The sequence below is a fragment of the Natator depressus genome, chromosome 12 (assembly GCF_965152275.1).
Source record: "Natator depressus isolate rNatDep1 chromosome 12, rNatDep2.hap1, whole genome shotgun sequence".
In the NCBI taxonomy this organism is placed as follows: Eukaryota; Metazoa; Chordata; order Testudines; family Cheloniidae; genus Natator; species Natator depressus.
Genome location: NC_134245.1, coordinates 18291505 through 18319455, shown reverse-complemented (window position 1 = coordinate 18319455; position 27951 = coordinate 18291505). Strand labels below are relative to the sequence as shown.

The 27951-nt window shown below is 42.1% G+C and overlaps 1 protein-coding gene and 1 long non-coding RNA gene across 6 annotated transcripts in view; one reads left to right on the top strand and one right to left on the bottom strand.

Annotated features, from left to right (window-relative positions):
* SIAH1 (siah E3 ubiquitin protein ligase 1) overlaps positions 1-27675 on the bottom strand; it is a 32939-nt gene extending 5264 nt beyond the window's left edge. The window contains exon 1 of one of the 5 annotated variants that reach the window (XM_074968654.1): positions 27427-27675. Coding sequence is in view for 1 of the 5 variants with exons in the window: in XM_074968650.1 (XP_074824751.1) it covers positions 352-448 (97 nt within the window). In the remaining 4 variants the exon portion in view is untranslated. Of the gene's footprint in view, positions 1-351; positions 1226-26868; positions 27093-27426 lie in introns of those variants that run through there. The other 4 variants (XM_074968652.1, XM_074968651.1, XM_074968650.1 and 1 more) reach the window with 4 other exon arrangements.
* Positions 971-13147, top strand: LOC141996545 (uncharacterized). Its single transcript, XR_012641561.1, has 5 exons — positions 971-1012; positions 5520-5596; positions 10208-10282; positions 10974-11149; positions 12601-13147. It is a non-coding gene; the product is annotated as an uncharacterized LOC141996545 (long non-coding RNA).
* Positions 27676-27951: the final 276 nt, after the last annotated feature.

Below are 27951 nucleotides of genomic sequence, written 5' to 3'. Positions count from 1 at the left end.
ATCACCACCAAAAATATTATTGCATGTGGTTTAACATAAAAATGTATCTTAAAACGTTTTACAAAGTTTAAATAATAGCAGAAAGAAACTGAAGTACATAAAAAAAGGGAGGGGGAATATACTTCTAAGATTTTTAAATTCTACATCAAGAAAAAATGTTCCATCGTTGAACCAAAAGCTGAACCAGTGTATCAACCCGCTGGAAAAACAAACCTAAGTTATTCCCTAAACTGCAGAGCAGGGAAATTATTTTGTTTGCAATGCCTGAATCTACTGGAGACTCTCAAATCCCAGACAGCAGGCTTAACACGGTGCACCTAATAAGTTGTAACACAGAAGGTTTAAAAATACCTTTTCTCTTGCTGGTTTTACTTCCTGGCAAACATGATGTAAACAGGACTCCCCCCTTCCACGAATACAGAAAGCTCAAGGCAGATTTCCCCGTCATGAGGAGTGAAACAGCTCATTACGTTTCCCCATAGAAACAAAAACAACTCATAACAGAGGCCCCTCCTGGTAACATGAAGCTTGAGGACAGACAGACCTGGAACGATACCAGAGGGGGGCTACTTTCATGCGAAGAATCACGCAAACGGAGCACTAAAAACCTCCAGCGCAGTAGACAGAAATCTAGCCAACTCCCCCACGTGAAGTTTCTTCAATAATCCACATGGGGTTCTGAGGGAGAAGGAAACAGCTTTGTGCGATCTGTTCCAGTTAGGACCTGTCACATATAAAAGAATCTTCAGAAAGTCTCCCTAAAATGGTTTCCCAAACTCTTCCGGCTGCTGCCTAGCAAAGGAAGCTCTGCTTCAGACGCCTTCCTTTCCCTCGGCTGCTGAGCTACGGAGCGCCCATAAGAAGGATCTGGCTACGGACACGCTGCCACCAGCTCTGCGTAGCTCCAGCCAGGCCGAGGAGAGGGGGCTGCAAAGCCAGAGTAACAGGCAGAAGGGTGAACTCCTGAGTCCTGTGCGTTGTCTCCTGTGGAAAAGCCATTTGCTGCCAAAAGGTTGGTAGTCTCTCAGTTCTGTTCGAGCTCCTCCTAGCACCAGCCTGGGCGCACGGAAAAAGGAGGCGGCGGAGAAAGCAGACGGCAGCTCCTGCGTGCTGCCTTCCCTCCCGCCTGCCCCAGGGAGCCACCCAGGCATATCAACCTCATGTGATCAACCAAGCCCGCTGTGCGGTCAGCAAAACACAAACATTCAGAAACGCCGGGAAAGAATGGGTGGGTCCCCTACCTACAATGCGCTGGAAACTCCGGTCGTAGCTAATTTTAGAAGCTACGTCAACTGCCCGATATAAAATTGCTGAATTTTAAGCGAGTAAGCTGTTTCCAACAGCTGACAACTTCATTTCTTGTTTTTCCTGTATGTGAATATCACTACTGAGAGTAGCTAACAAGCTTATACAGAACTACAGTCTCAATTTTGCATGCCTATGTGTAACAATTACATTCTAATCTATAAATCCACTTTTAAAAATTGACTAAAAATTTAAAGCATGTAAAACAAGACACCAGTGAGACATGCTAGTAAATCTTGTGCCACACAAGCCAGTAAACATTAGTTTTACTGTTTTGCTTCTGACACTTGGGTGGTAATGATTTGTCCTGTTAAAACTTCCTACATAAAGGCTAAAAGAACAGGAGTACTTGTGGCACCTTAGAGACTAACAAATTTATTTGAGCATAAGCTTTCATGAGCTACAGTTCACTTCATCGGATGCATGCAGTGGAAAATACAGTGGGGAGATTTATATACACAGAGAACATGAAACAATGGGTGTGATCATACACACTGTAACGAGAGTGATCAAGGTGAGCTATTACCAGCAAAGGGGGGGGGGGGGCGAGAGACACCTTTTGTAGTAATAATCAAGGTGGGCCATTTCCAGCAGTTAACAAGAACATGTGAGGAACAGTGGGGGGGCGGGGGATAAACATGGGGAAATAGTTTTACTTTGTGTAATGACCCATTCACTCCCAGTCTTTATTCAAGCCTAAATTAATTGTATCCAGTTTGCAAATTAATTCCAATTCAGCAGTCTCTCATTGGAGTCTGTGATGTGATTAGGCCCGATAACCATGTCCCCTGAATAGATATGTGGACACAGTTGGCAACGGACTTTGTTGCAAGGATAGGTTCCTGCATTAGTGATTTTGTTGTGTGGTGTGTGGTTGCCGGTGAGTATTTGCTTCAGGTTGGGGGGGCTGTCTGTAAGCAAGGACTGGCCTGTCTCCCAAGATCTGAGAGAGTGATGGGTCGTCCTTCAGGATAGGTTGTAGATCTTTGATGATGCATTGGAGAGGTTACGATACAACTGCATTTGCTCCAACCCCTCAGACAGAGACAAACACAAGATCTCTATCAAGAGTTCTTACAACTACAATACCCACCTGCTGAAGTGAAGAAACAGACTGACAGAGCCAGACGTGTACCCAGAAGTTACCTACTACAGGACAGGCTCAACAAAGAAAATAAGAGAACGCCACTATCCATCACCTTCAGCCCCCAACGAAAACCTCTCCAACGCATCAAGGATCTACAACCTATCCTGGAGGACGACCCATCACTCTCACAGATCTTGGGAGACAGGCCAGTCCTTACTTACAGACAGCCCCCCAACCTGAAGCAAAAACTCACCAGCCACCACACAACAAAATCACTAACCCAGAAACCTATCCTTGCAACAAAGCCCGTTGCCAACTGTGTCCACATATCTTTTCAGGGGACACCATCATAGGGCCTAATCACATCAGCCACACTATCAGAGGCTCGTTCACCTGTACATCTACCAATGTGATATAGATATTAAGGTCAGAAGGGACCATTATGATCATCTAGTCCGACCTGCACAACGCAGGCCACAGAATCTCACCCACTCACTCCTGCGATAAACCTCTCACCTATGTCTGAGCTACTGAAGTCCTCAAATCGTGGTTTAAAGACTTCAAGGAGCAGAGAATCCTCCAGCAAGTGACCCGTGCCCCATGCTACAGAGGAAGGCGAAAAGCCTCCAGGGCCTCTTCTAATCTGCCCTCGAGGAAAATTCCTTCCCGACCCCAAATATGGCTATCAGCTGAACCCTGAGCATATGGGCAAGATTCACCAGCCAGATACCCAGGAAAGAATCCTCTGTAGTAACTCAGATCCCACCCCATCTAACATCCCATCACAGGCCATTGGGCCTATTTACCATGAATATTTAAAGATCAATTAATTACCAAAATCATGTTATCCCATCATACCATCTCCTCCATAAACTTATCAAGTTTAATCTTAAAGCCAGATAGATCTTTTGCCCCCACTGCTTCCCTTGGAAGGCTATTCCAAAACTTCACTCCTCTGATGCTTATAAACCTTCATCTAATTTCAAGTCTAAACTTCCAAATGACCAGTTTATATCCATTTGTTCTTGTGTCCACATTGGTACTGAGCTTAAATAATTCCTCTCCCTCTCCGGTATTTATCCCTCTGATATATTTAGAGAGAGCAATCATATCTCCCCTCAACCTTCTTTTAGTTAGGCTAAACAAGCCAAGCTCCTTGAGTCTCCTTTCATAAGACAGGTTTTCCATTCCTCGGATCATCCTAGTAGCCCTTCTCTGTACCTGTTCCAGTTTGAATTCATCCTTCTTAAACATGGGAGACCAGAACTGCACACAGTATTCCAGGTGAGGTCTCACCAGTGCCTTATATAATGGTACTAAAACCTCCTTATCTCTACTGGAAATACCTTGCCTGATGCATCCCAAGACCACATTAGCTTTTTGCACTGCCATATCACATTGGCAGCTCATAGACATCCTGTGATCAACCAATACTCCAAGGTCCTTCTCCTCCTCCATTACTTCTAATTGATGCGTCCCTACCTTATAACTAAATTTCTTGTTATTAATCCCTATGCATGACCTTACACTTCTCACTATTAAATTTCATCCTATTATTATTACTCCAGTTTACAAGCTCATCCCGATCTTCCTGTATGATATCCCGGTCTCTCTCTAAATTGGCAATACCTTCCAACTTTGTATCATCCGCAAACTTTATTAGCACATTCCCACTTTTTGTGCCGAGGTCAGTAATAAAAAGATTAAATAAGATTGGTCCCAAAACCGATCATGTGTCAACAATGCCCCTCTGCCATGTACATTGGCCAAACTGGACAGTCGCTACGTAAAAGAATAAATGGACACAAATCAGATGTCAAGAATTATAACATTCAAAAACCACTCAGAAAACACTTCAATCTCTTTAGTCACTCGATTACAGACCTAAAAGTCACAATATTACAACAAAAAAATCCTCAAAAATAGACTCCAATGAGAGACTGCTAAATTGGAATTAATTTGCAAACTGGACACCATTAAATTAGGCTTGAATAAAGACTGGGAGTGGATGTGTCATTACACAAAGTAAAACTATTTCCCCATGTTTATCCCCCCCCCCCCCCCCCACACACACACAGTTCCTCACATGTTCTTGTCAACTGCTGGAAATGGCCCACCTTGATTATCACTACAAAAGGTGTCACGTCACCCCCCCCCCACCTCTCCTGCTGGTAATAGCTCACCTTACCTGATGACTCTTGTTACAGTGTGTATGGTAACACCCACTGTTTCATGTTCTCTGTGTATATAAATCTCCCCACTGTATTTTCCACTGCATGCATCCGATAAAGTGAGCTGTAGCTCATGAAAGCTTATGCTCAAATAAATTTATTAGTCTCTAAGGTGCCACGAGTACTCCTTTTCTTTTTGCGGATACAGACTAACACGGCTGCTACTCTGAAACCTGTACATAAAGGCTGTTCCAGAGGGCAGATGAGCACAAGCAAGAGTACAGAAAACAGGTCTGAAGTAAGATGGGAAGACTCCATGAGAGTTGTTAAGAACTAGAACAGTTTTTAAGCTTGATCTTGATACAAGTGGAAAAATCAAGTTGATGTAGCTGAATATTGCACATACTGGACTCTGGAAAGCTGGGACTTCGGGGTTACAGGAAAGGGAAGTGAAATAGCAGTGGTGAGGGCATAAAGGCACATTTTAACACATACACATAGATTAGAAGATGAATACAGTAATAGTCTGTAAACCTAAAGACTGCCAGGAGCAAATAGAGGTTGCCTGCAAAAGGAAAAATATATTGAATATGAGCTTCTATAATGTATAAAAGGTGGCCAGGAAAGTTCTTTCTTAAAAAGTTTTCCCACTACATTAAAAATTCAGGGCTTGTCTACCCTGTTTTTTCCTGGAAGACTATGGACAACTGTATGAGCATTTTAACACTACAGCAACTATCACAGTTCAGGACAACTGTACCTGTATTTCCTCTAAGTCATTCAAAAAGGTCACCCAATCTCAGTCTTCCAGCTGTTGCCTCTTTTGGGTAGACATCCATAATGGATCTCACTCCCTTCTGACCAAGGTATGTCCAGGCTGAACAGTTCCCCTCCTTCACTGTGTATTTTCCAGCAAAGACAGTCTGCCTAAACAGATGTGCTTACTTTCTCTTCAGATACTGATAAAAGTGATTGTCAACAGTTATAAGTTACCACACAACACTTCCTATGCAAACCCACCTTGTTTTTAAAGGTAAGCAGCATTGCGGGGGGGGGGGGGGGGAAGGAATCTACATGCATGCTCATAAAGCTTAGGACTAACCCTAACATGGATTCTGGCAGGCCTAGTCCTTAAGCCTACCCCCCCAAGCATTGGGACCTTCCAGGGACCAGGGGTCCTGTCCATTTGCTGGAATAAGAAGAAAGCACTGAGCCAGTATTAAAACCAAGCTACTTATCCAAAAACCCTTTCTTTCTTTGTTGGACCCTGGAGAATCCAGTCTGAACTAGTATATTACTCCTACAGGAATCTTGCACAATTGTGCAAGCGCAGAATTCATGTGCCCAACAGATTTTTTCTCTCTCCACAGAATATAGATTCTGCTGGAGAGGAGTTGCAGTTACACCTTTCACCCACCAGGGGCTGCTGTGGCACCAGAAGAGAGGGCAGCCAGTCAGCAGAGAGGGAGGGGGAAGAGCCTGCCTTCCTCACAGGGGAGGAGGCATGGGATGGACAAGCAGGCACATGGGGTGCTGGGGTCTGTCAGAGGCTGGGGTTCAGAAGGGCTCGTGGTGAGGCAAACTGGGGCACAGGCTCATGAGCTGGTGGGGTGACAGCATTGAGCCAGGGGCTGCATAGGAGGAGAGCTGCAGGACCACACGGGGATGGGTAAGGGGAGCTGTAGGGACACACACAGAATCGGATAGCTGGTGCAAAGAGTAAGTACTTCCAAAACCTGCTCAACAAATCAGAAACATTCTTTTAGCTCTAGTTAAAATTGTATAGTATTTACTCTGGATTACTGTTGACTTTTAGTGTTGTGTGATAATGAGGAAGCATTGAGATGTTTGAAATAACTATAATGGATAGCATGTACTACGGGCAGAAAACAAAGCAATTTCCTGGAGGGTTGGAAAGTGGCAAAATTCATAAATGAATAACTAAAAATTGCTACAGATCTTAGATTTTTATTAAATGATTGGTTATTAAGGGTATGTTTTCACTACCCGCCGGATCAGCGGGCGGCGATCAATCCAGTGGGGAATCAATTTATTGTGTCTAGTCTAGATGCGATAAATCAACCCCCAAGCGCTTTCCCGTCGACTCCTGTACTCCAGCGCCATGAGAGGCGCAGGCAGAGTCAACGGGGGAGCAGCAGTTGACTCACCGCAGTGAAGACACCACAGTAAGTCTACCTAAGTATGTCGACTTCAGCTATGTGAACAGCTACATTATTCACATAGCTGAAGTTGCGTAACTTAGATAGATCCCCCCAGTGTAGACCAGGGCTACGACAATGTCTCATGAACTGTAACCCCTTCCAAACAGTTTAAAACTAGGCCAGCATAATTATGGCAGCCCATATACATTCACTGATCTTACTCTCTTGAGTCAATGTATGCTCTATCCAATATGCTATAGCCACCACTACTCATGAAATCCAGTTACTAGAACTTTTCTGCTGTGAGAAGACCTACCAGCATAATTCTGGAAGATAAGCTTTTCCCATTTTAAAGACCAATAATTTAAGCCCACAAACAGAGTTTAAAAAATATCCAAAGATGAATAGAAATGTTTTCTTTAAAAAATTTTCATACACATACTTTCTGAAACATTCATCTTTAACATGAAAATTTCCTATGCTTTATCTCTATTCACAGCGTACAAAAGTTGGTTAAATATTAAAAAAAGGGAGTTACTTAATGCAGTATGAACCAACCATTGCCTTTTGCAATATAAGGACTGTATTCTGCTAATGAAAAACATCATTTACTTGGACACAAGAAATGTATCAGTTCAGAAAGTCAGTGATTTTAAGATTATGGGATTTCAATTTTTCTGTGTTCTTCTTATACCATGTTTTCAGACATGGAGCTCAAAAATGCAAACAGATGAGTTTGCAGCATTCAGAGAGCTATGAACTTTAATATCAACTCTGAAACACTACTGTGACTACTTAAATTGATTTTTTAATTACAGTAACTCCTCACTTAACATCGTCCAGGTTAACGTTGTTTCATTATTAGGTCGCTGACCTATTACAGAACATACTCCTTTAAAGTCCTGCAGTGTTCCTTTAACATTGTTTGGCTCCCACAGCTTGGTGCTCCTGCTGGGGACCAGGTTGGGGCACGGGGGCTTGCCCCATTCTGCCCACCCAGCAAGCCGCCGCACCCTGACCCTGCTCCACAGCAGGAGTGCCGGGCGGGCGGGCGGAAAAGGACAAGCCCCCACACCCTGACCCCACCATGCCCCTGCCTCAACCAAGCTTCACAATCATCATTGGAGAGTATTAAACTGTTTGTTTAAAATTATTTAAGATACTGTATATGTATATAATGTCTTTTGTGTGGCGAAAAAAATTTCCCTGGAACCTAACCCCCCGCAGTTATATTAATTCTTATGGGGCAACTGGATTTGCTTAACATCATTTGGCTTAAAGTTGCATTTTTCAAGAACATAACTAGGACGTTAAGTGGAGTTACTGTATTTTATTGTCAGCCATTTGACATGTAGCTAATGCACTTGAGCAGTGTAGCTGGACTCACCTATTACACTATAATTGATAATTTGAAGGTAGGTTAAGCTAAACAGAAACAAGGTACTCTTATTCAAGAATAGGAGTGTCTACACATGGTAGTATTCAGGGATAGGTGTTTCTGAATAACTCTCAAAAGCAGACAAGCCCTAAAATTACACTCTAAAGAACACATTCTACAAAAATAAAGCTATAAACATAAAACCTGCTAATAAACGTTCAGATTTTTTTTTTAATTCAAGTGAGATGTTTGATGCTGTTCTAACTAACTTTCAAAGAAACATCCGTTACAGAGCAAGCAACTGAAACGTACTGGGTTTGTACGGTGGCGCTCATAAGACACTGGGGTACCAAGAGACTACTACTACTTTTTTTTTAAATAGAATTTCAGAACCAATGCCTTATTCTCTGGGCTACCAGTGTTGGAGTGTGCCTAAGCATCCAATCCAAGTTTCACAACACAAAAGATTAAAGGGAACTGATTAAAGAAATATACCCAGTTAATCCTGGCAAGTGTCCTATGCCCCATGATGCATAGTAAATTGAAAAACCCCACAAGTCACTGACTAAGGGAAAATTCCCACCTAACCCCAGATATGGCAACCAGTCGGACACTAAGCACATGAGGAAGAACCAGCCTGCCAAGCACCTGAGACAGAGAATGCTTGGTGCCATCTCAGAGCACCAGCTCAACCTTTCCAGTGTCCTGTTTCCAGATAAGGCCTTCTCTGATGCTTCAGAGAAAGGAAACCAAGAAAACTCTGCAATACACTGCAGAGGAAAAATCACGATACATCCTAACATCACATTTGACTTTTTCGCAGCCACATCACATTGGTGGCTCATCGTCATCCTGTGATTGACCAACACACCCAGGTCTTTCCCCCTTCTGTGGCTTCCAACTGATAAGCCTCCAGCTTGTAGCAGAAATTCTTATTATTAGACCCTAAGTGCATGACCTTACCCCTGTGTACTACTGAATTTCATTCCATTTCTGTTTCCCTGGTCTTCAAGGTCATCCAGACCTAGTTCATTCAGGGTTGAAAAAACAATTAGGAGTTGAAAAAACAGGACAGCTTAGGCAGGAGAGGATGAGATCTAACTGAAGAACATGAGGGCAGCTTTTAAAAGGTACAGTTCTGAGCAGGATGAAGTCTTGTTTTGGGTTGAGTTAAAACCTCATTTGATTGACACCCTTCAATTAATGTAACTGTAAGGATAAGCCCCCACCTAGGACAAAAGGAGCATGAAAACAAACAGCACTTTTTGATGAGTGTTGGTGGGGAGGGGGGACACACAGAGAGAAAGAGAAACTAAGGGTATGTCTACACAGCAAATAAACTAGCATCTGGCTTGTGCCAGCCGACTTGGGCTTGCAGGGCTCAGGCTGCGAGGCAGTTTCACTGCTGAGAGAGGTTTTTGTGCCAGGGGTACAGGCTGAAAAAAGTGTTCTTGGTGCTGGGAGCAAGAGAAAATGTTCACTGCTATTTGATTCCTTCTTTGTTCAGAAAGACATTCCTTGTAAATAAACAAAACTGGACAAAGAAATACCTGGCTATCACCAATTTCTCCTCCTAACTAGAAAATCCCAGGGCCTCAAACTCTAACTAGCCACTCAGGTCAAAAGAAGGCAACGCTAGTGTCAGGTGTGGGATTTAGTTTCTAAGGAGAGAGACTGTGAGCAGATACACTTGTTGGACCAAGAGGGAACAAATGATAGCAGTGCTCACAGAAATGTAAGATGGCCAAAAAGGTTTAAAGCAAGATCTAAAATAGGAGCTGGAAACTTCTCAAAAGGAATTAAGTCAAGACCTAAAAGAGCTGCTAAAGGTTTGCCAGAAAGGACCCAAAGGGGACTTGCAGGCTGAGTTGAGATCGCTACTGAAGCAGCAACTACTAAGTGCCCAGCCAGATGGGGAAACCCAGCCGAAACACACCCAGGCAGGAATGGTAAAATGGATTATGAGGTAACCAACAATCTGACTACAACTGATCACAGGTTTTTTCATGAAATAGTAGAGACAAAAGAGGCTTTGGCCAATCTGGAACTAGCTAACCAAGATGAGCTGCAGCAAAGACTTAACACTCTGAATATTTCACTCCAGGACGAAATGAAATGGTCACGGATCACAGCAGAAGACAGCTGACTGGATGTGGAATTGAGCCAGCCAGAGTACTTGGTAAGTCCAGACATTTACAGAGTTTTCTACCCCATTTAATCCACAGTGGCTAGACTATCCAGCTCAAATAATGCAAAAGCCCTCTATCTTTGAGGGAAAAGCTCCTTGGCAGGCTTATTGGCTCAATTCAACATTACAGCTCAAATGAATGGTTGGGGAAAATGGGAGAAAGGAGGGTTTCTAGCAGCCCACTTGGGTGGGCCCAGCTCTGACAGTGCTGCAGAACTTACCTGCAGAAGAGTGACTGAGGCCATGTCTACAGCAGCATAACTATGGCATCGTAACTATGCTAGCATTGCCCTATAGTGTAAATGCAATCGACTACAATGGAGGGAGCTTTTCTGTCGCTATAGGAACACCACCTGCCTGAATAACAGTAGCTAGGTATATTGAAGCTTATGTCTATCAACTTAACTGCATCTACACAGGGAGATAGGTTGGCATAGATACGGCACTCACAGGTGTGGATTTTTGCACACTGCTGAGCACCATAGCTATGGATTTAAATTTTAAGGGTCGACCAGGCCTGAGTTATTCAGACCTGGTACAAGCCCTTGATCTATGGTTTGGAGCTAGCCATCTATCTGAGCTGGCCACAGCACACAAGAGATAGGTGAGTCAAAGAAACAACCCAGCCTAAAGTGACACAGGACCTACAGAACCTTATGTTCCTGTTGTACCCCAATACCAGTAAGGTCTTCCAGGATAAATTCGTGATGGACCACTTTATAGATATTCAGCTGGACTTGCAGATTAAAATCGGAGAAAGGAAGCCAAAGACACTCCAAAGAGGCTATGGAACTTGCCAGAAAACTTGATCCTTGCAACAATGTACCAGAAGAGGAAGCAACCACTAGTGAAGAAAATGTAAGCTGATCGCCATGAGCTGTGTCTAATATGTATGATAAAAGAGGGGTTTTTTAATTTGGTTCATGACTTTACTAAACGATTAGGAAAAAATGAAATCTTGTTTGTAAAACATAGGAAATTGGCAGTAATGCAAAGATTTAAAGGAAATGGTTCAATTAAATGCTGATACTGTGACAAAACTGGCCACAAAAAGAACTACTGTTATACATTTTAGGCAGGCCAACAGAGATAGTCACAAATATCTAGAGGAAGCCTCCTTCCCAGTTCAGGAAACTGGGGGAACACCAAGCTCAAAGGGAAAAGCTTGGAGGTACAACAATCAGATCCACAGTTTTACTTTAAATCTGGGCAGCTGAATAATAATAACGGAAGTTTGGCAACTGATTGTGTAATGGGATCTGTAAAATTCACGGGGATGATGGACACTAATAACTGATATGCTTAAGATAAACCAGACATGCTAAAAAGGCTAGGGAATCAGGGATCCATAACTGAAGCACCTATTTGGTCTCAAATGGCAACAGTGACCATGGCAAGGGCACCCATCCAAAAACTGGGAAAGTTGCATTTGAAGATTGGACCTCTGGAATTCAAGCAAGAAGTCTGGGTGCCTGAAACAGTGCATAAACTAACAACTGACTTGGATTTCATTATGGCTAACAACTGTGTAATCAATGCCAGGAAAGGTGTTTCTCAAATTCAGTCTGTGGAAATTCCCTTTAAAGATATGGCTCATGTGAGACAAATGATTTGTAGGCAGTTGGTATGCAGTGAATGAATTATCCTTCCCCTAGGGGCAGAAACCATTTTAACAGCTACTTGCTGTGGTAACTTTCCAGCAAGGGAAAGGTGGTGAGTAGTTGAAACCTGTTTTGAGACCCAGGGTCTTGGGGGAACCTTAACTGCTAAAGTTGTTGTGGATCTGAAAGAACAACTGATTCCTGATCATTTGTTGAATGTTTCTGACAAGCAGCAAATAGTAAAAAGGGGAATCATTCTTAATTGAAAATGATTCTTTTGGACTGTTCTTGTCCTATCCATGTTTCAAAACTCTCTTCATACTGGACACAGATGCTTACAGCTTGGGAGACAGAATTCCAGCTTGGCTGCCCAACCCCAAATCTGAGAATGTGGCTGTGAAAACTGAGGCTGGAAAAGTTGTTACAACTCCTCCCCTATTCAAACAGGCAGGGTCTGCCTTACCCAACAAACTCCACAGAAACAATGGGCATTTTTCAAGGGCTGATAGCAAGGGGATCCCTCTCTGGCAATTGAAATAAAGTCTATCAGGGAGCAGAAATTTCCAGAGGAGTCTGGTTGTGAATAAAAATAAATTTGGATTAGTAGGTGAAAGATCTTGAAGACAGACACCATACATACATACACACACAGTTAACCCTGAACCATTTTATTTGTTAAATTATTCCTTTTCTTTTGGTTTGAAATAGGTTATTGGGTGTCAACATTTTAGGCTTCATCAGGATGACGAGCCAAATCAGAGGTGTCTGCACGCTCCAATTAACATAACTGAAAGGATAAGCCCCCACCCAGGACAAAAGGAGTATATGAACCCACCCAGGAGTTTTTGCTGAGCAGTTAGCATGTGCGTTCAAACAACATGCACAGAAAAAGATAGCTTGAAAAAAAGCTGAAAGCGCAGATCTGACCCTGGAAGAAAGGTTTTTGGGTCAAGATGCAGGTTGAAAAGAGTGTTCTTGGTGCTGGGAGAAAAAAAAAAAAAAGTTTCCCGCTATCTGATTCTTCTACGTTCAGAGGCACAGGATTACATGCATGCTTTGTAAATAAAACAAGATTGCAAAGAAGAACCCATCACCAATTTCTCCACCTAACTGACACATCACCCTAGGGTCCCAAACAGTGACTAGCCAGTCAAAAAAGAGCAATAGTACTTAGGCACCTAGCACATATATGTGCTACTGAAAGTGCCATTAGGCACTAACTCCCATTGATTTTAATGGAAGGTAGGCACCTAACCTGCATAGATACCTACTGGATTTTTCAAAAGCACCTATCTGCATTTCTAAATATCTTCAAAAATCTGGCACACATTGATCAGACATCATCAACTTATTTACTGCAATTAATACGTTGTTTAATAAATCCGTTTTAAATGCAAAATGTCTTTATGCTTACTTTTTTTTGTGATGTGCCCAGCACATTTACGGGAGTTTTATTTAACTAATAAAAACAATTAAAATGCTGGTTTTGTACATGTTTAATTGAATTCCAATTTCCATCCAGTGCAGCTTGACACAAATCCAAAGTAAAAAATTATCTAGTATGTAAGCATGTAATTTGCCATTTTATAGTATAATAAAAATGTAAAAATTAAGAATCTGAATAAGTACATGTTAAGCTAGATACTTGCCTAAAAGGTATATGGACCCTGGCTATAAAAAGTAGTACCAAATTTTGTTAAAGGCTAAATTAGTTTTCTAATCAACATGTTTTCATAGTTATTCCAACCAATGACAATGAACCTTTAGGAAAATAACTAAAAACTGCAAATGCAAAACAAGATTAAAATCAATTTAAATCAGTGTTTCCTGATTTAAATCAAACCACCCTGCCTGTACTTACAATCAGAAAGACTAACTTGTTATTCAAAAGAGCATTACAAAGGAGCAAAAGAAGGGCGCCAAGCCAAACACACCTGGTGCCTTTTTGCAGGTCACCTTTAAATCTTCAAAACTCAAGCATGACTACATAGTCTGGCTTCCCAGAAGAGTCAGCATGAAAACTGAAGGTTTGTTTAAATATAATAATGCCTTTAGACATATTTCTACATGCCAATATTCTTACCCAGTTTACTCCCCTAACCCCAAAAACAGGGGGAAGGTTGAGAATAAGGGGGAAACAAGTGGTTTTCAGTTTGTTTTCCTTATAATTTACCATGTCTGAAAAGCATCAATTATATTCTTTACAGAAATAGAAATTCAATGGAAGTATTAGAGACTTCCTTTGAATCACTTCAAGCACACTGATGTTTAAAAAAAAATTGATCTATGTTCACCCATTTCTTCAGTATTTCTCCCATTACTTCAGTCAGGACACTGCCATTATTTGACATCTCCATTGTGCCCTGGTACATACTCTTCTTAAAACTCTGTTCATTCCATCCTATGGTTAGAATGTTTTAAGAAAATCTCAACCAAGTAGTTTGATAGCGAATACATCAATATCTAGTTGTTGCCCTATTATTATCATCTCCTGAAAAAATTCAGAGTATTTGCCCATGCCTAAGGCATAGTAGTAATCTTATTACACGAGCAGTTATGTATGCAATGAATGTTTATCTAGGTCATCTGTTCTATTCTTGGAAGAACTGTGATGTGATTTATTGTTTCATTTGAGGAATTTCTGAATAAAGACATTACCAAGAGATACAGTGGAACCTCAGAGCTACAAACGCCTCAGGAATGGAGGTTGTTCAGAACTCTGAACAAAATGTTATGGTTCTTTCAAAAGTTTCCAACTGAACGTTGACTTAATGCAGCTTTGAAACTTTACTACGCAGAAGAAAAATGCTGCTTTTAACCATCTTAATTTAAATGAAACAAGCACAAGAAACAGTTTGGTTTTTTTTTAGTAGTTTTCGTTTAACACAGTACTGTAGTGTATTTGCCTTTTCTTTTTTGGTCTCTGATGTTGCCTGATTGCGTACTTCCAGTTCCAAATGAGGCATAGGGTTGACTGGTCAGTTTGTAACTCAGGTGTTCGTAACTCTGAGGTCCCTGTATGACTTGGCTTCCAAATTCTAGCATCTTTTTAAAACAAAAAGAATTCATGCTGAGATTTACTTATAACCCAATTAGTCTATAATACTATATATTACATCCATTTGTTTTTTCATTACATACCTATGTAAGCATCTGCTTTAGTAAGAAGTATATTCTCTTGGAAACTAATACCAATAACAAAGGGTAATCAAGGGAGGTCAACATTTAAATCTACAGGCTTTGAAACTGTTCAGGTTATTCTGATCCAAAACATTAGCAACTTTAAAACTGTTATAATAATCCAGCTAAAACTGTGCTGCTTTCATTTTCAATCCTCAATTTGTTACCAAGAAATCCATCAAAACACTCTCTCGTGAGACATATGAAAACATGCAGCCTTCCGTGTAAATGCTGGGCAGACCATTATACCATATAAAGGTATATCTCCTTATTAAGGAGATAGATGCCACTATGTTAAGGGACACACTAGTAAAAACTATTAAATTGACACTTATTAAATTGAGACAAATCTGATAGGGGAAAATTGTAAGTGTCTGGGTTTGTTTTAAACAAACAATGGATGGTTCATTCCTTCGCACAACAGTGCATTTACTTTTCTATGCACTGAACACATTCAGCAGAGCTATGCAAGATATTAAATCAGGATGACCTTCCAATTGCAAACTTAGCCCGATAATACCCGTAAATAAAAGCAGACTGTTACCATGCACAAAGTCAGGCATAACACTGATTGCAATGCAAAGTATCACTACACAGTGATGACATATGGAAGCAACAACTGCAAAATATAAGGATTCCCAAGAGAAAACTTAAAGTATCAATCCATGAGCTGTAATTCCATCCAAACATCAACTAAATATCTTTTTAACGAGTGCATGTAGCTTATATAAAGGAGAATTCTGCAATATTATGAAAACAGGACAAACTACCAGTACAAACAGAACTATGAATCTTATCTTTTATACTTTAATAAGCTTGCATTCAGTGTGAGCTATAGAATACAATATTTAATGTTTGCTCTCTGAATGTCAATTACAATCCATACATCACTCATAACCCATTGATAAAACAGATCAAAAAACATTTATAAAACTCATAGCCAATGTTGCAGTGTTGTAGCTGTGTTGGTCATTGGATATGAGAGACAAGGTGTGTGTGGTAGTAGCTTTTATTGGACCAACTTCTGTTGGGGAAACAGACAAGCTTTTGAGCTCCAGAGAGCTCTTCTTCAGGTCTGGGAAAGGTAATCAGAGTGTGACAGCTAAATTCAAGGTGGAACAGATTATTAAAATAAGGAGTAAACATATTGCAAGAAATCATTCAAAATGAAGTAGGCAGTTAACACCTCTATGAGTCATAGGACAAAGGAGAGTTAGTGGGTTACAGACCGCTCTAATGAGACAAAACCGATGTCTCTACTGAATCCATGATTTTTGGTGTCTAGCAGAATTATAAATTTAAGTTCCCAGGCTTGTCTTTTGAAGGTGTTGTGCAGGTTACATTTGAGGATGAGAGGTCAAAGACGAAGTGATCACTTTGTGAAAAGTGTTCACCCACTGCTAATAGGGTATTTTTGTTTTTTTATAATTTTTCTGTGAGAGTTCATTGAAGAGCATAGGGATTGACTGATTAGTTTCACACACACAGTCGGTGTTAGGGCATTTGATTCACTGGTCAAGGTACATCATGTGTTGTTACAGGCATGTGCAGGATCCATCGATCTTGAAAGCTGTGTTGTGGGAGGGTATGCATCATCGTAGTAGCGAAGTGGCTGCAGGTTTTGCATCTATTGTTACGACAGCCCTGCAGTCTGCAATGCGGCACCATGTAGACAAGCCCTAAGAGTGTCTTTTCCTGGTTTCTCTTAGGTAAATTAGAAGAAGGCATTCTTAGTCCAGAAGAACATCATCCATATGGTGAGTTATTCCAGAATAACCCTACTTTATTCTGGAATAACTTTAATACGTAGTCAAGCCCAAGTGGGGGAAGAAAGGGAGGAGGGGACCATTGCCAGAACCAGAAGACTGGGTAGGAGTAAAATGGCCAGAGGGACCTGGACTGACCAAAACCCCAAAGGCTCTCAGAAGTGAGGAGGACTTTGAGGGAGGGAACAGCATATAGATATGTGATAATCTAGTTTTACCTCCTGCCATTGGAGTTTCCTGAATTAATTCCTAGTTGAACTAATGCATATCTTTTAGAAAGACATCCAATCTTGATTTAAACATTGCCAATAATGGAGAACTTAGTACAATCCTTAATAAAAGTGTTCCAATGATTAATTACCCTCACTGTTTAAAATGTACACCTCATTGCCACTCTGAATTTGTTTAGCTTCAATATCCAGCCACTGGATCGTCTTATATGTTTATCTGCTAGACTGAAAAGCCTATTATCAAATATTTGTTCCTCATGAAGGTACATATAGACTGTAATCAAGGTCACCCCTTATCCTTCTCTTTGTTAAACAAAATAGATTGAGCTCCTTGGGTCTATCACTGTAAGCATGTATTCCAATACTTCAATCATTTTTGTGACTCTTCTCTGAACCTTCTGCAAGCTATATTCTTCTTGAATACAGAATTGGACACAGTGTTCCAGCAGTGGTTGACTCAGTGCCAAACACAGAGGTAATATACCACCCAACTCCTCGAGAGTTCCCCTTTTATGCATAGATCTATCTACCCTGTGTGCTATCAAAGGGTGCATATACATTGCATACTTTTCGGGGGCAGTGTATACCCAGGTAGCCCTCCCAGCATGGTTATAAAGAGTAGTGCAGACTGTGAGGCAAGGGTTAGATGAGCAAAGACCCATCTGAAGGGTGACATGATTCTTGACTCGCCTAAGCCATGCTACCCCAGCTACACTGCGTCCACACTGCTGAAGCTCTTCCACACCACAGGGAATGACTCAGACAGTGGAAAAAAGGCTCAGGAAATGGGGAGGCAATTGGGAAAGGCCTCCCCGCATCAGAGCCTTTTCTCGCTGCAATGAAATGTTCCAGCAGTGAGGAGCTGCTGAAGCCTTTCCCAACTGACTACCTTCTGTAGTCTCTCTCACTGATACATGGAGCTACACACAGCAGTGTGGACACAGTATTCTTTTTGCTGTGATGTGTAACTACATGCCACTGCCACAGGTGTGAAGTGTAGACGTAGCCAAAAAGTGAAGAGTGTGTGTATGTTTAAGTTCTGGTACAAAGCCTATGTTCCTTATTTTATCTGTCAAAGATCTATTAAGGGTTAAACCACAAGGGTGGAGCTCTGGTGAGAGTATGCATAAACAAATGAGGGCTGAAGCACTGGTTCCAGGATCTAGGCAGCTAGACTGCAGAGTCTCCACTGCCAAGACAGGTTATCAGACCTGCAACATGTACCTGAGTATCCCGGAACTAAGAATAGTCATAATTCACTACCCAGACCCAGGGAGCTTAGCAGTACATGGGACTCAGCAGTTGGATCCCTCACAACAGGCTGGTATTTGTTTAGAGGGAATGGAACTAGGCCAGGTTATGACACAGATCTTACTTTTTATTCTCCCTTTATATGGGAGTGCTTCATAATAGAAAAGCAGCAGTCCAAAAACACAAGTATTGCTACCAGGCGGCCACAATTATCAACTTAGGACTACAGTGGCCCACTCCTAAAAACCTGGAGGACCATACTGACAAAGGCTAACGTGGCTCAAGGAACTCTCCACCTAGCCTGAATGAAGACAGACCTCTGACCAAAAGACTCTCAGGACTGGTAAGGAAACTGATGGAGCCAAGTGTTTGTTATTTTTTCTATAGATCTGTAACTCTTCTGCTTTCAAAAAGAACGAACACGTGTGTATAAATAGTTCCTTTGCAAAAACCTGTGTGTTCCTTATTTTAATTGTAACATGTCCCTGAAGGACAGAGTGATGAATCACAGATGCAAGCCCACATGTAAGAACAAGATGCAAGCCCACATTTAAAATGGTCATTTTGAAGCTGCTGGAACATTTTAAAATATGTATTTTAAATAGATGAAAGAAGTTTTGGAATTTGATGTGGAGTGTTTGTTTATTCTCCATTAAATTAAATACTAGACTATTTACATCTTGCTGATATGCTACAGGTAAAACAAGAGCACTGAAGTGGTCTCAATTCATTATAATATATGCTCTTGCCATAAGAGTTTATTGGTATTCCTACATCCCTGATCATCTTAAATTCTTAAGCATTTAATTTCTTAACACTTTCTACATATACATCAGTGCTGTTCTTTAACTCAGAAGAGATTACTTACAAGTAACTCTCCCTGATTTTCTGCTCACTAGTACTAAATGTGCTGTTTTTGCAGTGCTTCTAGTTCCTACTGGCCTGTAGAGCATGCTTTTTATGAACTATATTCGTTAAAATAAATGGGGCTTTACCTCATAAATAAGAAGGACTGCTTTCGTGCTCTTTAGCCAAGAATATCACCCTGAGGTACAACAAGCAAAAACAGCCTGGACTGTTGGCTTCTTAGACAACCACATTACACAAAAACCTAAAAAAACTGTAAGACCAGTGGCATTGGCAAGGATGGTCCAGTCTTTAGGGTGCTAGCCTGGGACTTGGGAAACCTGGGTTCAGGTCCCTACTCGCCCACAAATTTTCTGTGTGACCTTGGCCAAGTAAGCGTGCCTCAGCTCTCCATCTGAAAATTGGAGATAATAGTACTGCCTGCCTCACAGGGATGTTCAAATATATTAGTGATACGGAATGCTCAGTACTACAGTAAGTACACAAGATAGAAACAGAGTTACGAGGAACTGAAGGCTCAGGATATTGGTAATGAGAACACTGAAACACTAACCATTTTAGATCATGTATTCAAATCTAGCCCAGTTTGGTAGTAACCAAAAGTCACTGCTGTCTGATGGCCTATGCAAAGTGAGTTGGCAGTCTCAATCCTATTGTTAAAGTAAACCATTTCCACAATATAATTGTTGCTGACAAGCATTCCACTTGCCCAGAAGAGAAACTAACATCCAAATGACAGGTTTCAGAGTAGCAGCCGTGTTAGTCTGTATTCACAAAAAGGAAAGGAGTACTTGTGGCACCTTAGAGACTAACATTTATTTGAGCATAAGCTTTCGTGAGCTACAGCTGTAGCTCACGAAAGCTTATGCTCAAATAAATGTGTTAGTCTCTAAGGTGCCACAAGTACTCCTTAACATCCAAATGGACATGAGCGCTGAACTATAGTCAGGCCTAATAATGGTCTCTCTAAGTCATGGATGAGGAAAACTGGAAGAAGTTTACAATACCCTCCCTCATCAACTGTCTGCCCTGACGATAAAAAACTTCAGACTACAGGTCTGGAAATTTACCATCTTTATTTTAGGGCGTGCTGGTAGCAACTTCTATATGAAGGCTAACACTTTTCAAAGATTCTTGTGACCTTTTTTGTGAAGTTCTAAGAACAGGTTCCATTGTATGAGGCTGGCCTTTCAAATTCAGCGAGGAGAAAGAAAATACTCTTCTCTAACCCAAAGGCTTTGTCCCAGGATATTTTGTTCAGATTTAGCCAAATTATAAACTGCTAAAAATCACCATTTCACTTCTCTCTTCCATTGCTCAGGAAAACTGACAGAATTAAGGTTGTACTAGCATCATAAATTCTCCATTTTCTAACTTCTGAGTCCTTGACTTTGCAACCTAAAAGGATGTTTTAACAGTTGGGGGTGCGGGAGGGGGGTTTGATGTTGGGGTTTTTTTTTGTAATTATGAGGACATTACAATTTACTTGGAAGTTTTGCACTCAAAAGTGACTGAAAATGGCATCAGTCATGTACCAAACATGCTCACTTTACAAGTAAAACGATGTTTCTTCTGTCAGCCCTACGAACTCAACCTGTTCTGCAAGCCAAACTATTCCCTCAGTCACACCTGTGTAACCAATATTCATTTTGTGTAACCCCACTGCCATCAATGTTGCACAGATATAAGTGATTAGAATGCTATAAACCCATGGTTTTAAACGTGAGGTCCACAGAGTATGTCTAAGGGGTCCACAAAAGGTTGCCATTACCACAGAACACTGGTTTTCGACCTGTGGTCTGCAGACCCTTGGAGGTCCACAGATTGTCTAAAATTTCCAAAGGGGTCTGCACCTCCATTTGAAGTGTTTAGGGGTCTGCAAATGAAAAAAGGTTGAAAAACACTGTTATAAACCATTATGTTGATGCACAAGAAGGAACAGAATCCAGCTCTCACCTATGTTGGGTCTGTAGTGCTATAAGGAATAAAAAGTTTTAAAATCATATTTTGGTAACTAAAAATAAGCAGATGTGTCTCTGAGTAGATACAAAGAGCAAAACTATTGAATAAGATGCCATTTTTACAGCTACTTATCAGAAAACAATCATACTTTAAGGATGAGGGTAAAAAGAAAATATTAGGGCCCTGTCTATGCACCAAAGTTGCACTTGCTTAACTAAAACTGACTTTTAAATGGATTTAAACTAGTGCAACTTGTGTTTAGACAAGGAATCTGCCCCCAATCTTAAATCGAATTCTATGCAGGTGTATCCCTGTGCAGAACTCCACTGAAGTTAATAGAAAAGGAGTACTTGTGGCACCTTAGAGACTAACCAATTTATTTGAGCATAAGCTTTCGTGAGCTACAGCTCACTTCATTGGATGTAGCTCACGAAAGCTTATGCTCAAATAAATTGGTTAGTCTCTAAGGTGCCACAAATACTCCTTTTCTTTTTGCGAATACAGACTAACACGGCTGCTACTCTGAAGTTAATGGGGCTCCTCTACTCACACAGAACTCATGGCAAGACCAAGGCCTTAGTAACAAGTTATACATCAAATTTCAAGTGTACCTATGGAAAAACATTGCCACAATACATCTGCATGTGTTAGTTTGTTCCTGATTATTCTTATTAGCACTTTTTAAAAATCTTCATTTTTGTAAACTTTCCTAATGTCATGTTTCTCAAAAGATTGCAGAACTGCAACCACTTGGGGAAAATATAAATCAGAATGTTTTACTAAATAGGAAAGGAACAATGAAGCCATGACAATCTACCATCTCAAAGCCTAAGCAGACGTTTAATTTGAGGTTCATTGCACTGATTGAATGACCATAGCCTCCAGGACCTTGCACCCCCAGTGTCTCAGTGGGCAATAACTTGTAAAAGATTACAAACTTCACTATTCTACCTTTTCAAAACATTAATCTATTAAAAGAGAATAATGATTAAGCATTGCACTTTAACAGTTATGCTATTTGAGCGATAAAAACAGACAAAGCACACAAATGCTGATACATTTTAAAATTCCCTTTCAAACCAAGACCGTATATCAAGTTTCACCCTACAGCAAATTTTAATGAGATTTATAAAAAAGGAGCTTACCATAGTAAAGCTAATAGAGAACTTCCTCTAAATACAGAAGCAAAGATTGTGATTTATAGTAAACAGGAACAATAAAGATAAGCATTTTAACATACCTACATTATCAAGCGAGGCACCATCCACAGGAAATTACGTTAAAGTAATTTTTTTTCCCTTTACAATTCAATAGCAAGCTTTAAAAATCATCCTTGTAAATAAAAATCATTTAACACTCTAGAGAGCCTGTACATTAACCACACTTAACATGGACATTTCCATCATAAATCTGAAGGCCCTCTTCTGAATGCAGCTGTTTGAAAATACATCATAAACAGTAAAAAGAACAGGAGTACTTGTGGCACCTTAGAGACTAACAAGTTTATTAGAGTATAAGCTTTCGTGGGCTACAGCCCACTTCATCAGATGCATAGAATGGAACATACAATAAGAAGATATATATACACATACATACACACACATTCAGAGAAGGTGGAAGTTGCCATACAAACTGTAAGAGGCTAATTAATTAAGATGAGCTATTATCAGCAGGAGAAAAAAAACTTTTATAGTGATAATCAAGATGGCCCATTTAGAAATTGCGGAGCTTAAATTAATATGCAAACTAGATACCATTCCCTTGGGTTTGAATAGAGACTGGGAGTGGCTGGGTCATTACACATATTGAATCCATTTCCCTATGTTAAGTATCCTCACACCTTCTTGTCAACTGTCTAAATGGGCCATCTTGATTATCACTACAAAAGTTTTTTTCTCCGGCTGATAATAGCTCATCTTAATTAATTAGCCTCTTACAGTTTATATGGCAACTTCCACCTTCTCTCTCTCTAATCTTCTTAATATGTGTTCCATTCTATGCATCTGATGAAGTGGGCTGTAGCCCACGAAAGCTTATGCCCAAATAAATTTGTTAGTCTCTAAAGTGCCACAAGTACTCCTGTTCTTTTTGTGGATACAGACTAACACAGCTGCTACTCTGAAACCTATCATAAACAGTATGTAAATGCCACTCAAACATTCTTCCCTTTCAGAATATCCACAGTTTAGAGTACACAGTGTTCAAACCCCAACACTTAAACTGACTAATCTGAAAATCTGTTGCAGTCACATACTGCAGTATTAGGGTCTGATTTAGGATCCCTTGTATAATCGTAAAATTCATTGAGTATAATGCACAAATGCCAGAGCAGACCTTTAAAGGTGAATTGAAAGGCTTTATACAGTACTTGCCAACACCAAAGACCGAAGTTCAAAGTTCTGTTGTCTTTCAAGAGCAGATGACATCACCAATAGCTTAAGTAATGCAAGGTGCTGCAATCTGCTTGCTTTGCTGTGTGTTCGCATGGCCATCAACTAATACAGAAAAATATACAGAATTCTGACCTCAGGTCAGACAGACAAAAGGAGGAAATGGTCAGCTATTGTTTTAAAATGTATTGCCTACACATATTTTGCACCAGTTTTACTACATGGAGATATGTAGTATTGTAAATGTTTGATACAATTCCAGATATAGAAAAACAAAGTGAGCTAGATTCTGCAGTTTTGACACTAAACAATTTTTTACTGGGGAAATGAAGTAACTTGAAATTCAATATTCAACTCTCAGCACTGTGATACCACCACAGACCTACACCCTCTCCCCTACCTACACTACCACTCACAAGAAAACAAAGTGCATGTATCCAGGGTTAATTGTACTTATCTAGCTCTTTATATGATAAAAGCACTTTAGTAATATTAACCAGTCCTCACAACATCATAGTGAGATGGTTAAGAATCCCCATTTTATAGATAATGGTAATGAGGCACGCAGTTGAAATGACTTGCCCAAAGCCATACAGAAAATCAGTGCACAGTCTGGATTAGAATTCAGGAGTTACTACAGATAAGGCACTATAAAAGAGCAAATTATGTATCAGTGCTATTTTGGCAGTCAAGCTGTTTGTTTTACACTAACACTTCTAAAATGTTGACAGTATATTACTAGGTAAATTTCAATAAGGTATGAAATGCCCCAAATCACTGAATTAAAAGCTCTTCTGCCACTGAGAAGTGTGTGCTAATGGAATGACAGATCAGGTAAACCTGTGCTATTACCTGAAAATATGACTACCCAGTGTTGTTTGTGTGGCATGTATTCTACTGATTGTGTTGTAATATAGTATATGCTGGGGAGATCATTTGGCTGCACCCAGTTAAGACCCTCACAGAAATATACAAGTGAACAACATTTCTTTAAAGATAAAAGTTGCATGTATACCTCAGAAGTTTACAATGTGAGAATCAAAGAAAACTGCTTGAAAGGGGTCACTGTACAAGACATGAACATGTCTTTACCTTTGTTACTAAGAAACCTTAACTTAGTAGAACTAAAAGACAGAAGTTTAACTTACATCAGGTTATGTTTTCATTTAGATTTGACAATCAGAACTGACTAATTTTCACTTTTGTTTGTAGCCACCTTCTCACTTATCCAAATCTCTCTTTCTGGTCCTCATTTTTTTAGCAAAATTCCAAAAAGAAAACCACTATAATACATAGTGTGGCCAATAAATCCCTAAATTTTGGGCCTGAACTACATGATAGTGCTGCTCTAAATTTTAAGATTGATTGCTACTGTCCACTAGCTCAAGTTAAAGAGATCTGATGCAGTCCCTTTTAGTGATGGATAAGAACATTAGTTTACATCCAGATTAATTCAATTATCTTATTTATACAATTAGTTCAGTTTCCACATCAAGAGATCAGCATAAAATAGGTTGCAAAACTAAAATTACTTTGACTTATCTATTAAATGTATTCTCTAAATTTGTTTTATAATTAACTAAACCACTTCCTCATAAAGATCCATATTACTCCCAAATGACTGTATAGTAATTTATAGATCTTAGAAGGTACTCCTTCACTATTTCTTTGGACAAGTGCTTCATTAAGAGGACTGTAAGTCAAATTCCTCAAACCTTCAGCTCATTAGACCCAGTTTAAAAGATTTAGGGGTGAGAAGAGGCTCCACCAAGCCTTTGGTCTCCAGCAACAGACCCAGCATCATTGCTCTATTTGTCTGCTTATCCCATGACCCTTCCCATACTTTCTTCCATGTTGAACCCAACATACAGAATGTCTTTCATGAGCTGCTAGTCCACAAAGCCATGACCCTCATTTAAAACCTTCCTGAGCCCCCACTTCTGAGATAAAGAGAAGGAACTAGTTAAGTCTATTTCATTGTTTAGCTTATGAGTAAACTGCTCATGGGAAGAAAGAGATAAGTACACAAACTGGGAATATGGTAGAGAGGACTAGATTGTGGAAGGAGGGTGTGGGAAGAGTAGTTTAGCATATTTATCTTTAAATAAACGACAAAGTAATTCATAAGACGTTTGCCTATTATGCAAAGGAACTGTTTCTCCCACCTTTTGATTTCGTATTTTTAATCTGTACACTGCTCTAAGAGGGGACTCTCTTCCTCTGTGTTTGATGAGTGGTTATTATATTTTGTCCATTACTACAAACAGTAATAATAAACCACTGCAAACTAGATAGTGCTAATTTAAACTGTAGAGGAGTGGGGAGAAATGGAAGAGTAAAGCAGAGGCGCTCTGGCTTGGGGTTGCTAGGACCATAGGAAGGAAGGGCAGAGTGATGGAAAGGATGAGTAAAACTCCTCTGTCTTCCTCCCAGGAGAGGTAAGAGAATGGAGACGTTTGGTCTCACGGGAATTGCCATATGGAATCAGATCATTGGCTCAGCTAGTCCAGGATCCTGTCTTCCACAGAAGCCCATGTGATCGGGATCCATGGGGGAGTGGGTGATGGGAGGGGGCAGAGGCTCCCCAGCCTTTGGTTTCACTGAGACCCCCTGAGACAGGGCGTAGCAGCTCTCTCCCCCCACACCCAAGCCCTCTGGCTCCCAGACACGCTGCGGCCCCGCCGACCTTCGCCATGCCGGCTGCGAGCTCCGAACTCGGCTCCAGTCCCGCAGCACAGACACAAAGCACGAGTCAACGAGGCCGGGCTCACAAAGGGGCAGCCCCGGAGGCGGAGCGGCGCCTCCACCGTGCCCCCAGGGCCCACACATGGCCTCAAAACAAACCCCTCCGTCCGCAGCCAGCAGGCGAGCTCCAGGCTGCCTCGGACTGGTGACAGAGGCGAGCTCGCCTTCCCCAGGCACACAGACCCCCGGACCCGAGAGCCGGCCTCAGCACAGGCTCGCTGTCCCCAGCCACGGAGACTCGGGCCTGGCGCTGTAAGGGGGACCCCCGCCCGCCCTTCAGCGCCGCGCCCGCGGCTCCCCTGGCCCCTCGCAGCTGGAGCCCGGGGCCCGGCGGGCTGGCTACTCCCGGGAAGAGGAAGCCGGGCGCCGAGGCTGCGCTTAGGCCGCGGCGGGGCCTTGTCCCGAGTCTTCTCTGCAGCCGCAGCGACTCTCCCGCCCCTGGGGCTCGGACGGGGCCTCCCCCGGGCGCGGCGCCCACCAGCGCTCCGCGGGGGCGGCCCGGGCGGGGACTGACGGGGGGGTGAAGGCCGCCGCCGCGAGAGATCCCTGCCCCTCAGGGGCCGCCCGGTCTCCCTCCCCGCTCACCTGTGGGCGCTGGGCGGGACCACGCTGCAAGCGGCCTGGCTCCCCCTTACCTTCCCGGCTGCGGGGCGACTCGCTACGAGGCTCTCGCTGACACGGCTGGGGCCCGGCCCGACAAACCAACCGCTCGCTCCTTCCCTCCCGCCCGCCGGCCGAGGAGACACCGCCACGCACGGGAGCGCGCCGGCCTGCCGCGATGCACAGTCCGCCAGCGACGCGCGCTCCCAGTTCCCGACGCGGGCGGCGGAGGCGCGCACCCCGGTAGCGGCCTCCGCGCACGCGCACGCAGCCCGCCGGCTTCTCATAGGCCTCGGGAGCCCGCGGGTGACCTCATCGCGGGCGGGCGATCCCAGCGGGCCCGTCAGCCACGGGCACCTTGTCACTCCAGCGGTGCCCCAATACTCGGGCCCGCCAGGACCTCAGGCAGCCCCCCCAGCACGCCGAACCTAGTGTCCCCAACAGCCCCCGTCCCCCAAAACAGGGGTCACCCAGAGCTCTGCCGAGTGCGCACCTGGGACCACAGCAGGTCCCTCCAGTTCCCAGGGGTCCCTCCTGCCGCACCTGTGTTGTTTTTTATCCCCTGTTAGGCCGTGGAGCCTTGTCACCTCTTCTGCATCTGCCCAGCTCTCTCAGGATCATGTCAGATCCCACGCGGGGCTGAAAAGTAGTTTCTGCCCCTCGGTGTCTTGACACAATGGCTGTTCTCTGTCCCCAGTCGTTGGGTTCTTATCACATCCAGGTGACCCATTATTAGTTTGCCTCAAAAAGTGCTGAGCCGTCTGTGGCTGGTGTGCACAGAGAGTCCCGCGTGACTTCAGGTCACTAGCCCTGCCCCCATTGCAGACTCTGCACTTGTTCTGCACCTTTTATTGTCTCACTTTAATTATTTACTTGTTTTCTGTGATCAGGTACGTCTACACAGCAAAGGAAGCTGTGATCGTCGTGCAGGCTACATACATACCCTGAACATATCCCTGGCAGGCTTGTACTGCTGCAGCTAGCCTGAGCTGAAGCTTGTCCCACCGCATCTTCACTTCTATTATTACCTGTACTAGCTAGATTAAAGCTAGCACAGATATGCCTACC